The 15,017-nt window shown below is 37.0% G+C and overlaps 1 protein-coding gene across 1 annotated transcript in view; it reads left to right on the top strand.

The window, feature by feature from the left end:
• Window positions 1-15,017, top strand: part of LOC126485089 (piezo-type mechanosensitive ion channel component) — a 699,946-nt gene that overhangs the window by 241,923 nt on the left and 443,006 nt on the right. Inside the window, exon 10 of the mRNA XM_050108694.1 lies at window positions 14,172-14,328. Coding sequence (XP_049964651.1) covers window positions 14,172-14,328 — 157 coding nt within the window. The remainder of the gene's footprint in view (window positions 1-14,171; window positions 14,329-15,017) is intronic.

The raw sequence follows: 15,017 nt of genomic DNA, 5'->3' as shown, positions 1-15,017 counted from the left end.
AAGCCAATAAGGTCTAACTATGCTGGTACTGCAGATGGTTGAAAGCAACAACAGCTGTTATTTTTCCCAAGGGCATGCAGGTCTGCTGTATTGCTCAATCCTCCCACTACCAGGTTTTTTTTTCTTTCACTGAGTCCCACTAGCATCACAAAGACCCCAAGTAATTCAGATGGAACAGATTGGCAATATTTTAATGAACTAACACAAAAATATGCATTACAGCTGTTCTATGTAGCAGCCATTCTACATTTATAAATCTTACATTCAAGAAATAAAAAGAAATTTAGATTGTGTGTATATTGCCCACAGTGATACTAGTGCAGAAAAACTGTGGATAGATTATGTGTTGTAAATATTAAACTGAACAAAATGTCTTTGGACTGTATGCCCACATAGGACAGTTGATTAAGAGGGAGAAAGTCGTTTATTTTGAAAGTAATAACTTTGAAAACAAGGGAGATGTATACTTCCAATGTGCTTAAGGGGTCATAGTGGTACTAGGAGGGTTAATGATGATGTTATCTTTTTGAGTGAAATATTCCAATCTCCAGCTGAGGACTACCAAGGAGAATAAGGAAAAACAAAACTAGCATTCTATGTGTCAAACTACAGAATGTTAGCTCCTTTAATCAGGTAGGTAGGTTAGAGAATTTAAAAGGAAAAGTGACTAGATTGAAGTGAAGTGCAGTAACTGGAAGATCAGGACATATGGTCATGTCAGTACCAAGTTATCAAAACAAAAAACCAAATAGCAGTAATGTAGGAGAAAGTCTAATGTGTAAATATATGAGGGCCATTTAGTAAGTAATGCAACACATTTTTTTTCTGAAAGCAGCTTGATTTTCTTAAGTATTCAAATACATCATATTATTCCCCACTTCTTTGGCTACAAAACCCTATTTTTGAACATAATCTCCATTCTATGTGATGGCCTTATGCCTCTTACTAGAAGGGCCTCTATGCCTGCATAGTACCACTCTACTGATCACTGTCAGAGGCAATATCTTGCTGCATCAGTAACTTCCCATCATCCACATACTTCTTTCCACAGTGTGTATCTTTTATTGGTCCAAACAGATAAGTCAGAAGGTGCGAGTTCTGGGCTGTAAGGTGGATGTGGAAGAACAGTTTAATGAGATTTTGTGAGCTCCCTTGGGTGTGTAAGGCCTTGGGTTGTCATGATGAAGGAGAAGTTCATTTGCATTTTTGTGGCGATGAATGTGCTGAAGTTATTTCTTCAATTTCCTGATGGTAGCACAGTGCACTTCAGAGTTGATCATTGCAGTATGAGGGGAGGATATCAAACAGGTAACCCCTTTAGAGTTATAGAAGACTGTTGGAATGACTTTACAGCTTTGAGCTTTTTCTTTGGAGGAGGGTTGGTGTTGTGCCACTCCGTGAATTGCCATTTTGTTTCTGGTTTGAAGTGATGGACCAGTGTTGCATCACCTGTGACAATGTTTGAAAAAAAAATTGTCATGATCAGTCTTCAATGTACAAGATATTCCGCGAATATGGTCCTTTGTAGCACTTTCTGGTATTCTGTTAGACAGTGAGCAACCCAGCGGTTACACATCTTTGGACAAATAGTGGATGAGGCTGTCAGCACTACCTACAGAGACATCCAGTTGAGTAGCGAGGTGTTTGACTGTGCTCCATTGATCATCTCAAATGAGAATGTCCACATGTTCCAACATTGTACAAGTCACATCTGTATGCAGCTGCCTGCCAGTGTGCATGACCTTGTTGTGATGATGACAGACTCCTCACCTAACAACTCCCTGGACTTTTTTTCACTGCCAGGCCCCTGTAAACATTCTGCAACCACCTACAAATATCTGCAAAGGTCTGAATTTCCACCAAAGGAAACTTAATGTTAGCTCCCTGCAAGGAATGCAACTCTGTTACAGACAACGTTTTGAAGGGTATGCATAACACTGCCACCAATTGGAACGTCATGAAACTTTAGGGGCTGAAGCAGGAATATTCCAAGATGTCCCACAACAAATTCTGCATTTTTTTTTTTTTTAGCCAAAATTGGCCTACGAAAAAAAGTGTTGCATTACTTATTGAATGCTCCTTGTACATGAAGTGCCCTGTGTGTGTGTGTGTGTGTGTGTGTGTGTGTGTGTGTGTGTGTGTGTGTGTGTGTCTCCAGCATCTCCTCCCAAGCCCCTTGATCAATTTGAACCAAATTTGGTACACAAATAGCAAATTCACAAGTATCATCACCGTGGGGTTAGAACCTCTTAGATTCCATACAGTGGAGATATGGCCAAAAACATATTTTGTCTTCTGTCCCTGCCATATTGGATGCCCCACCTGACAGGCATGTTGTGTGGGAGTAGTATTGACCTGCTTTGAAGGGTAACCTACACACCAGGGGCAACAAACAATTTTCTAAATTGACCTGCTTTGCATGGCAGCCTATACGACAGGGGCAAAAAAAAACCAGTCCTCAGTCCCGTGATGTGTAGTCTTCACTGCAAAACAGGCATGTTGCGGGAGTAGTACCAGCCTGCTTTTCAGTAACAGCACAAGTTTTACTGCTGAACTTATAAAAATGTAATCTTCATATTCACAAACAGTCAAAACGCAAGTCCCCTAATTTGTTCTGTAAACATGGCTACTGGTACTACACCAAAAGCCATAGGGTGGCAGTTGATGTGTAGTTGGTATCCAGTAAAACATTAGGTTTTCATGAGTAGTTCATCAGAAGCTTCATGTAGTGATGATTGAGAATCCATATATACTTTATGATCTGCCTGAGTTTCATAAATGTCACATTCATTAATCTCTCTTTATGCAGTAATTTTATTTGTATCAGCAATATGTTGCCATTATCAGTATCAATTCCTGAAACGCATTAAATGTACATTGTTACACAAAGGAAAACACTAATTTTAGATGTTGTGATTAATTTCACATTTATATTCAATAACGTGCCATTACCATTTGTATTCCTTACATTTTAATAACATGTGCTTCTTTATACAGTATGTCATCTGCAGCATGAACTTTTGCTGAAATTTACATTCAGTCTTACAGTGATTGATTCATAAATGTGTTTTTTCCCCCCACACTCACTGTGTGAGTTGGGTAGACTCACTCACCTACAGAATTTATGCACAGTATACCTGATAAAATGACTGATCTCATATATGAAGTAATTTTTCCTGCAACAACCACCATTTTTCTAAAGTGCCAGATACGGGAGATGTGATTTCATACAAGAAATTTAATGCAGATGTGAGCCTGTGTGTAAAATAGATGATTAATAATTGATCCTCAACGGCTGCACCAGCTGCATAATACATAGTGAAGTCTAATGTGTTTGTAGAGATTACCATCACCTTGATATAGATTGATTCCTTATTATCCATTTGACATAAATACATGTAAAAAACTTCAACAAGATACTTAGCTACGGTTTTAATATTTCTTGATATGATGTTTGCCACTTACCATATAGCGGAGATGCTGAGTCTCGATAGGCACAACAAAAAGATTCGCATAGTTGTACACACACACACACACACACACACACACACACACACACACACACGTCTGCAGTCTCAGAGAGCTGAAACCACACTCTGCACACACGTCTGCAGTCCCAGAGAGCTGAAACCAAACTCTGCAGACGTGTATGCAAGTTGCATTTGCATGAGTGTGTGAATGTGTGTCTACTGCTGAGACAAAGGCCTTTATGGCCGAAAGCTACAATTGTGCGAATCTTTTTGTTGTGCCTATTGTGACAGCATATGTTGAGTGGCAACTTTCCTTCTCTGGTATTGTTACATTCAATCCTGGATTTTCCATTGTTTGATTAATATGATATTTTACATAACTAATTATTACAACATTGTAGTTGTATTGGGCACATGAAAGAATAGTCCTAACCAATAAAACTGACTTGTAATGAGATACTGTGCAGCTTTTCATTAATCAGTTTGATAGGAATTCCTTGGGTGGAATTTGGAAACTTGTTATAGACTTGAATTGCTATGAAAACAAGACTAATGTTAATTTTAGATTAGAAATATGCAGTATCTGATATTATACTTGTGTCTTTGATTTGTTAAACTTATGTTCAGTAACTCAGCAGGTATTTAATTAACGCTAAGGGAGTTATATAGATTAATTACTGGTAAGATCTTATATTTAATGACCAAAATTTCTGATTGTTTCCTTCTGAATTATAAAAATATTGGTTATGGTCTTGCTGCTTCCCCATAGTATTAATTCAGCACTTAACAACTCACTGATTTTGACCACAAACATTGTGCCTTCTCAGGCTCTTGCTTGCGAGCAGTAGTGGTGTGGTAGTGAGTGAGGGAAGTGCATGCCCACTATGTGATTGCAACAACATGAGAGCAGTGCCAACTGTGAAATGAAATGGGAAAGGCCAGTTTTGATGGCAGTGCCATCTGATAGCGGCAATGGCAAGTTGGCGTTCTGTAACACTGAGAGTGTCTTCACATTTTAATTCTCAGTCTGTGGAATCTTCTCTTTTTACCTAAAAAATTTAGTGCATCATAAGACACCGAATAGTTTCAAGAAACTAAATTTACAAAGCTGCTACATATGTTATCATGTCAAAAAATACAGAAGTGGAAAATGTGAATGAGAGGTTGCAAACTTAAATGGAAACTCTCCAAAGAGGTTGAAGATACACAGTTCAGACGCTCTACAAAATTGCAGTGTTACTACCAAAGTCATTGTGTAATTTTTCAGCTGGTTATACTTATACCTCGTATAAAAGAATACTTAGTAGTTGCAGCTGTTCAGTTATGTTCAGTTCAGGTTGAACAGTTTCATGTGGTGCCATCATCAAACATAAAAATCTTGTGTACCAAATAGATTATGGCAAATGACGTTCAAAGTAAGATTCTAGAATCTTTATAGAGAGATTGTTTCATATTCTTTAGTGCTCTATGAAGGTGTTGATATCACAGCTGACTGTGAAACTTGTGGCAGTGTTTAAGAAAGATTAGGAAATGTAGGTTTGTCATGGAATTTATTCATTTATGTGTCTACAGACGGAGCACCAGACATGTTATGAAATAAATCAGGATTTGTAGTGCAGCTGGGTGGGAAAATGAAAAAGCTTCCAGTACCCAATTTGCTCAATCTGCAGCTTGAAGTAATTGATCTACAATGCAACAGGGAATATGAAGAACTTGTAGGTTTCTTAAAGCATTTCCTTCAGGATTAATTTCCTCTTTTACTCAAGTCCCCACACAGCACCCCATGCTATTCCCAGCGTCAATGGATGGGGTACAGATACTTGCTGCTCACAGGCGTGCACTCACTATCTGCACGTGGATCATGTTTGCTGTGAAGTCTAACAATCCATACCTTAACAGTGGTTTTGGGGGAGGGGGTGGTCAATGATGCAACATATGCTGTTCTTACATATTCTAAATTCTCCTCAGTAAATATCAGTCTTAAAGTTGTAACTTATGTGTTCAACATGGAGAATTCTCTGTGAGTTTGTTGACAAATCTAATTCCCAAAAATTTTCATCTTGTTTTTTCTGTATTGTCAGTTTTTGAGAAACTGAATCATGTAGCCTGGAACATTTTTTTTTTCATTTAATAGTATACCATTTGCATTAAATCAAGATGCTGCACTTCCTGTCATCAAATTCATATTGTTTACAAGGTACTGTAATACAGTTTTCAGAAACATAAGTCATATAACCTACATGCATATGGATCTTTACATCAGTATTTTCTAGCAAGTCATCTATTTTTAAACACAATAGGAGATATCTTAATTTTGATTCTGAGACACTCTCTATTGGACATTGAGTGAATTTGATAGTTGACCTCCAGACCACACAACTTGATTTCTCTTTTAAGGATATGACTTGACCAGCTTTAAACTGTTGCCACAGATTCCATCGTACAGCAGTTTAGAGAACAAAGCAGAGGGCACAACACAGTCAAAGGCCTTGCACAGATCCCAGAAGGTGACCTGTGTGTGAGGATGGTCCTCAAATTTTACTAAAATATCTCACCAAAAGTTCTGTCGCTGACACAGCTGACATTTCCTGTAACCAAACTGTGATATGCTTGACATCTTGCTGTGTTCTTGGTACTCATCTGTTTGTTGATACATGATGCTTTCAAATACAAGGACTAACATGGAAATTAGTGAAGTTGATGTATAATTATCATTCCCAGATTTGATGTCTTCCTTAAAACTTGAAGTCACCTTGGATTTTTATTAGGGCATCGGGAAAGACATCTTCTACAAGACATAAATTTGTAGAATATATTAACAGTGCTACAGTGCAATGTATTACATGTTTCAGTGGGTTTATGATTCATAAGTATTGTGGTGACTCTTCATCTGATGCCGTTTTGCAGTCACCATTGCAATACCATTTGGATGTAAAGGCAACTGACCTCTACCATGTCATTGGTGTTATTGGAGTAGATATTAGCAGCAGTGTCCAATTCAGTGATTTCTTCAGTTGTTACTACTTCTAGGGTTTTGTACCTCAATCAGTAAAAATAGAACTCTTATAGGACTGTATGAAATGTATTTTTGCCGTCAGCCTCTTTTATTTTAAACCCAAATATCGACCAGTTTCAGTCGTGGACCATCTTATTGGATAAGGGTTAAAATGGTTTACACCACAACACTTCATTTGTCAGTACTTAAATAATGCGTGGATCATGTCATGAGTATCGGTATACAATACAGGACTTTTAGAAGCAAACATTCAAACATAATAATAACAAAAGTGTACCCAGAGCAGGATCACTTTGTTGTCTGTCTGACTGTCTGACTGTCTGTCTGTCTGTCTGTCTGTCTGTCCGTCCAACTGTCTGTCTGTCCGACTGTCAAAAATTTTTTTTCTTAGAAACAGATAGACGTGTCAAGTTGAAATGTTGGTGTTGTAATAAATGTTGTAATAAATGTTAGCGACTAAGTCAGTGCAATCAAGAGATAACAGTGATTTATGTCACATTTTTTGGTACTCGCAAACTCTCTCATCAAAACTTGTAGGATTCTTCCCATTGGTCTAGAATCGTGAAATTTAGCAGGAAGCAAGGTTTCAAAGTACAAATAAAAGAAAAAAGTCCTAAAACAGTGAATTTGTTATAATATCTCTAAAAAAAGTCATTTCCATCAATCTATCTGTTAAGCCCCCTTTTCCTCAGGAAGGGGCTAATGTATCAAGTCAAAATTTATGTCGAATTCTAATGTCTATAGTCACTTGATGGTGGAGTAAATGTAAGCTTTGACGTTATAGCAACCAAAAGATACACAGCCATTTATGTCACAAATTTTGACACTCTCAGACACATTGATCAAAGCCTACAGGGTGCTTCTCATTGACCTAGAATAATGAAATTTTCAAAGGAGCAAGCCTTCACAGTACAGCCAAAAGAAAAGATCTGAAAGCTATTAATTTGTAATTATGTCCAATGAAAAAAAATTGTCATTTGTTACCCAACTTCAAGCTTGAGATTAAAATATTCCCAATAGTCTTGGAATCCCTAGGACTGATATCTTGCCGATATCACTGTTGGTGGCAGGCAAAAATCATTGATGTCCTTGATACCCAGAATGGGTGAACTGTCTGTGTATTTAATTGAGTTTGTACAGAACCCTCAGTGGGTGAGTCCTACTAGCACAGAGCCAATTGTTTTTATGTTACTGATATTTCCTGTTCTGCCATTTGAAATTCTCTGTCTGTACTTTGTCTAACGACCTTTTGTTTTAGGGTAAGAAACAAGAGGTCCTAAAATTGACCGTTTAAGAGACAAGCAATGTGTTGCTTTGTTGTAGGAAATTCTGAAGATACCTATGTAGTCAATGCATTTAACTGTGGGTTATTCATAATTTTGAAACATATTGTTCCAAAATAATTTAACACTTGTGAATGTGTAACACTTTTTCATTCAGTACTTAATAAAAGACAAAAATAGGTTTTGCTCAATTTTACGTCTGTTAAGGTGGTGGAATCTGTATTATTAATAGCATGTTTGTAATGCTTTTGCTTTTGTTGTCATTCTGTCACCACAGTACTCATTTTATAGCAACACACAATTGTTAGAATACTGTGCAAGCTTATATGCTGTATAAATGCCATGATTTATACTGTCCACAATTGGTTAGTCTAGATCTAAAATATTTGCATCATAATTGTGTTCAACAGACGTAAGCTGCTCCCAGTTGCATCAGTAAGTATCTTGATGATGAAATAGGAAGTGTTAAGGTTTATTATGAACTGTCCATTATTTTTTATTTATGAATGTATTTATTTATTTATTGAAATGAAAGTTCAAGATTCATGTGGCAGAAGTAATGTTTTCTCTCTCATTAAGTCATTGTTTTGGAGCTGTACGTTCAAAACTTATGTTCATCATCTTCAGCAATCAGAACACAGCAGTGGCACTGTTACAGTGATTATCTGGAATGGAGGAAGTAAATCTGTGACAGTGTATGTAGATGCAGAAGAAGGGGGAAGTTAGCTGTAGATAGATAGGTTGGCTGTAGTTCACAGTATTGGTATTCATCAAACGGTGCAGTTTTAATGAAACTTACTTTACTTACTCCCATGACACCTTTTGCAAAAGGTGAATATGTTATATTGCAATTTACTGTGATTTTACTATTTTAGTTAATTTTTCTGTTAATGGGCTAAAAAATTATTTAGAAAATTTAGCTCATACGAGCTCAGTTCAAAAAATTCTGGAATATTCATAATTTTGTGCCAATTGGATGTTGGAGCGAAATGCAGTTGGCAACCTTGCACATGACTGTGTTTAATGTCTAACTGCTGGAAGTTTTATTGCCGTATGTCATGTCAGTTATCATTCAGTGCTGTTTTGAGTAGAACATTGTGTCGCACAGTGTGCGAATTTCGAGATAGCAGGGTTAGAGGAGTAATGTGTCTGCATTAAATTTTGCATTAAACTCGAGAAAACCATTACAGAGACACACCAAATGATGCAGAAAGCCTATGCTGATAAGTGTTTAAGCTGTACTCAGTGTTACAAATGGTTCAAACAGATTAAAAGTGGCCAGACAGAAGTAAAAGATGACCCTTGTTCAGTATGCCCTCCGATGTCTACTGACGACACTCATGTTAGAAATGTCAGCGAAACTGTGCAAGCCAAATGAAGACTGACTGCTAGAGAGACTGCAGAAGAATGTAACATTTCAGTTGGATCATGTCAAGAAATCTGGACACAGCATTTGAGAATGCACTGCTGTGAAGTTTGTACCAGGGCTCATGGGTCAAGACCAGAATCTGTGAAGAGGTTTTGGATTGTGCAAATGAGAATGAGATGTTCCTTAAGAGAATCATAACTGGTGATGAGATGTGGATCTACGGTTATGATGTTGAGATCAAGGTTCAATCTTCACAGTGGATTGGGAAAAGATCTCGAAGACCAAAAAAAGCCCGCCAGTTCAGGTCAAATGTCAAAGCCATGCTGATAGTTTTCTTTGACTGTGAAGGATTAGTTCATCATCAATTTGTGCCACAGGGAAAACTGATAATCGGTGGTACCTTTGGGACGTGTTGCGCTGCCTGCGAGAAAATTTGAGAAGGAAACGGCCAGAAATGTGGCGACAGAATTCATGGTTCTTGCATCAAGATAATGCACCCACACATTCATTCATTTTGGTATGTGACTGTTGCACAAAAAACAAAATCGCTGTGCTGCATCATCCTCCATACTCTCCAGGTCTGGCCCCTATGGACTTTTTTATTTCTGAGTTGAAAGGACAAAGATTTGCAGCGATAGAGGAGATAATAGAAAATTCACAGGTGGTGCTTCATGCGATCCAGCAAGAGGCATACCAAGACCACTTGTGGAAGTTAAAATGGCATTGGGAGCAGTGTATCAATTGTGGGGGAGAGTATTTTGAAGGAGACTGTGCACAGTAAGTAAAAGGTAAGCTTGGAAAAAATTTGTGGACAAAGTTTCAGAATTTTTGAACAGATCTCGTATGCCTCATTTTCTGTGTCTTTGTATTTTCGGTAACTTTTGAAAATGAAGGACTTGTAGACAGGTTTTTGCCTGTAAGTCAATAAATTAAGTTGAGCTAGAATACATGTAAACAGAAACGAATCCTAAATGGGAGAAAAACCTCTAAAAAGATTTTGAATTCCTCATGTGGCCTGAAGGAAATAAACTATTAAAATAGCTGTCTTCTAAACTTCTAATCTTTTCTGTTTTTTCTGCTATTGTGGAATGGTTGGTCACATTCATGTGATATAAATCCTCATTCCCTCACAAAGTTTGTACCATTTGTTTTTTATCAGCTGAGTGATCTTGTGTGTGTGCTACAGTGTCGATAAATTTGAAAAATGTCATTATGGGCGCTTAATAAAATATTATTTAAAATAATAGCTTGGTGGAAATATTCTTTTTTTAAGTAAATAATTTGTATTTGAATTGTATGATTGATAATGTTTCAAATGTTGTTTATGATGTATTTACTTCAAGTTGTTGAAATCATATTACCATAGCCTAAATGAAAGCTGTAGTGTATGTTAACTTCTGACTGTGTACAAATAAATGTTATCGATTGCACATACCAAACATAATTTAATTAGCAATTGTACAGAGTGCAAAACACAATGTGCAGAATTGATTGTGATTCACAGTAGATACTACAGTTTTATCTTATTTGTCAATGCTTTTGCAACTTCACCAAAAAAGGTGCAAAGTTGCAAAGAGGATTCTTTACAAACAGTATTTGGACATAATCTTTTAATGTTGCAAATAGCAGAAACTTGAAGGAAAAAATTAATTTTGCACATAAATGTGTAAAGATAACGTCCACACATGCAGAAATAAGTACAATGAATGGAGAAGTGACACAACTTGAACTGATGGTGTATAGGACACATCCTGAGTCACCAAGAAATAGTTAATTTATTAATTGGCAAAAGCATGATCAATAAAGTTTTGTTGGGGGAGCAAATTTGAATACAGTAAGTAAGTTCAAATGAATGTAGGTTGCAGTAGTTATGCAGAGATGAAGAGGCTTGCACAGGATAGACTGGTGTGAAGAGAGTTATCAACTTGGTCTTTGGACTGAAGACTATAGTGAGAGAGTAGGAGTAGTATTAATACTTGTTGTTGTTGATGTAAACCACATTTTTATTGATGGCATTTAACATTCACTGAGTAATTACAGTAATACAACAGACAATACAGTATGAAGCTTATGTCAGGTTAAAACTGTGTGCTGTGCGTGGCATTTGACTTTTTGTAGGCAGTACTCTGAGTGATTTCCCCTCAGGTGTCTGGCTGTATTTCTTTTCTGCTTTCCAATCAGGTGTCTGGCTGTATTTCTTTTCTGCTTTCCAAACTTCCTTAAATAATGAGTGAAGACAAGTACAAAATGATCAGGACATGGAATCCTTACCTGCCAGGAATTTTTTTTTCTGTGACTGTTTTGGAAGAGGAAAGGCGCAGAAGCAGAGAATGCAGTTTGTAAGTATATATAGGCATTCTCTGTGAAAGATCTTTTCTTTTCATGAGTAAATGTTGTTATACTTGCTGCTGCTTCTGTGGTTATTAGTCCAAATTAGTCCAAAGACTGGTTTGATGTATTTCCTCACACTATACTATCCTGTGCAAGCATCTTCATCTCTACATAACTACTGCACACTACATCTATTTAAATTTTGCTTATTGTAGTCAAGTCTATTCGCGCTCTACAACGTTTGCCCCCCTTGTCTTCCCCATCCCTCTCTCCACGTATCCACAAACACTTCCCTCCATTGCCAGACTGGCTGTTCCTTGGTTCTCCAAGATGTGTCCTATCAACTGATCCCTTCAGTTAGTGAAGTTGTGCTATAAATTTCTTTTCTCCCAGTTTGATTCAATACCTCTTCATCAGTTATCTGACCTACTCACCTCATCTGTGACATCCTTCTGTAGCACCACATTTGAAAGGTTTATATTCTCTACCTGTAAGTACTGTTTATCACCCGAATTTCACTCCTGTACAAGGTTACACTCCACACAAATACCTTTAGAAAACACTTAATCACTCAAATTATCTTAGATGTAGAAATGTTTCTTCCTAAGAAAATCTTTTCTTGCTGTTGTCATTTTACATTTTATTTGCTCTATACTTTCACCATTGTCAGGTACTTTGCTGCCCAAATGGCAGAGTTACTGAATTACTTTTATTGTCTCTGTTCCTAATCTAACTCACTCAGGATTGCCTGATTTAATTCGATTATACTCTATTATTCTTGTTTCAGTTTCCTTGCTGTTCCTCTCATAACTTCCTTTTGAGACACTACCCATTCCATTCAAGTGATTTTCAAGTCCTTATGCTGTCTCTGACAGAATTACAGTGTCATCAGTGAACCTCAAATGTTTTTATTCATTCTCCCTGAAATTTAATTCATTTTCCAAATTGTTTTTGGTTCCTTTGCTGCTTGCTCAATGTACAGATTGAATAACTTGAGAGATAGGTTGCAATTCTGTCCTATTGCCTCTTCAACTACTGCTTCTCTTTCATGTTTTTCAACTAGTATAACTGCAGTCTGGTTTTTGTCCAAGTTGTTGATAACATTTTGCTCTTTGCTATCTTCAGAATTTCAAAAAATGTATTTGAGCTGACACTGTCAGAAAATTTCCGTAGATCGACAAATTCTATAAATGTAGTATTCACCAAGTGGTGGCAGAACATACACATAAAAGAGGGTTGTAATTAGGCAAGCTATTGGAGTCAGTGGCTCCTTCTTCTTGCAGAATGGTTGTAGGGGAAGGAAGAGGATGAAGGAAAAGGACTGGAGAGGTCTAGGAAAAGGGGTAGATTTCAGCAAAGTCACCCAGAACTGCGGATCAGGGGAGACTTACTACACAGGATGAGAAGGAAAGACTGATTGTTGGGGACAGCATCGGATGAGATTTGAAAACCTGAGAGCTTAAAGGTGGAAGACAGGGTAAAATGCAGGACAGACATTACTGCTTTAACATCATGCATGAGTTACTAAGAGTGAAAAGTTAAGTGCATTGTATGTAATAGAGATGGGAGGGGGGCCATGAAAAACAGACGAGTAAGACAATGAAAGATGAGAAAACTAAAATGGAGTGAAGAAAAGAATAGTGACAGTGAAGAAATGCTGATACAGAAGAAATTAATGTAAGTTAAAGCCAGGTCGGTGATGAGAACCAAGGACATGTTGTAGTGCTAGTTCCCATCTGCTGAGTTCTGAGAAACAGGTGTCTGGAGGATGAATCCACATGGCATGTGTGGTGAAACAGGCACTAAGGCCATGATTGTCACATTTAAGAAAGAACCACTGGCTCCGGTAGCTTACCTAATTACAACGCTCTTTTGTGTGTGTGTTCTGCTGCCACTTGATGAGTAGTTTTTTTATCTATACAGTTAAATTATTTGGTCAAAAATTGATTGTTTTTGTTGTTATAAATGTAGTGTTGTCTTTCATCAGTGAATTTTCTAAGGCAGGTCATAGGGTCAGTATTACCTCATATTTTTCTACATTTCTCGGGAACCCGTATTGATCTTCTTGGAGGGCAGTGTCTAAGAGTCTTTTCACTCTTCTGTTAAGTGATTCGGGTCAGTATTTTTTAGCCATGACATATCAAACTGATTTTTCCATATTATTTAAACCTATCAGCACTTGCTTCCTGTGGAATTGGGATTATTACACTGTTCTTGAAATATTTATGTGAGGCTGTTACAAATGACCGAGCAGTCAAAACTGATTGAACCTTTGAAACATTTTATAGGAAGATCTTAGATTTTGCTGAAACTTTTTTTTTTTTTTTTATATGACTTGTTGACAACATTACACAATAAAGGTGGAGATTACTGCCTCCACTCCTTCCAACCATACTGGCCTCAGGTGAATGTAATTCCTCCACTTCGTGGTAAACCTCTGAAAACAGAGATGCAGAAATGCACATGCAGACAGTGCAGTGCTATTTGGTTTCACATAAATTTCTATTGTTAATTAATAATGCATGAACTCATAAAAAGAGTTCAGTTTGTGTAAATTAAGCTGTTACTTTAAACTGTGTTGAGAGAATTAGTTTATAATTTCCATATTAAAGTGTAGATTTTATCTAAGTATTAAGATCTATGGAAGAATTAATAGTGATATTTTATTTTGTACTGCTAATTTAGTTACACTTCACTTTCAGTTGATACGTGGTGTAAGTCCTACAGTGAAATATCACTCTACTGTTCACAATGCTGAAGTTGTTGGTGCTTCAAATATGTTCCAAGATCCTCATGGTAGTGTAACAATTACTGACGGCCGTGAAGATGCTATCCAGCTTCAGCCTATAGGTGAGAATGGTAAAGTATCCTTTATCAGTTCTTTTAAAATGCCTAGGCATAAGAATATCTACTGTTGTCAGTGAAAACTAATTCTGACAGTCAAACTATGTCACAGAAGTGTGCAAAAATACAGGGTAATCCAAATGCATACAGCAATTACAAATGGCTGTAACTAATCAATGCTTAGCCATACATCAGTAAAAATTATATAGAATGTAACAGAAAGATCAAAATTTTGGTTGTTGTAGATGCTCGGTGATGCAGTGATGTGCAAGTGATAATTTCTGTACCGCATGTGAAAATAAGGACCCCGTATAGAAAGCATATAAAATTTAACAAGTGTTGTTCTGTCATCTCAGTGCAGAGGAAACTAATTCAGTCATACAATCAAATGCCTCCAGATGTTAACATTATTTGCAGATGGCTTAAACTCTGTGAAGAAACAGCATATTTGTGTAAAGCAAAATGTAATAGCTGGTCACATGTATCTGCAAAAATCATGGAATGAATTACCTTTTTGTTTGAACATAGTCCTGGGAAACTGATGTACTGAGTCTTTAGGTAGCCCCCAAATGCCACAAACAGTGATTTGTCAGGTTCTCACAATGAAGCTGAAAATTAAACAATATGTAATCAAAGTTTCACAGGAATTGAAACATGAGGACTGCACCAGATGAAGAGCAATACTGAAAGCTGGAGGAAGAAAC

The sequence above is a fragment of the Schistocerca serialis genome, chromosome 6 (genome assembly GCF_023864345.2).
Source record: "Schistocerca serialis cubense isolate TAMUIC-IGC-003099 chromosome 6, iqSchSeri2.2, whole genome shotgun sequence".
In the NCBI taxonomy this organism is placed as follows: domain Eukaryota; kingdom Metazoa; phylum Arthropoda; class Insecta; order Orthoptera; family Acrididae; genus Schistocerca; species Schistocerca serialis.
The sequence above is the reverse complement of the archived record's forward strand: the minus strand, read 5'-3'. Positions and strand labels throughout refer to the sequence as shown.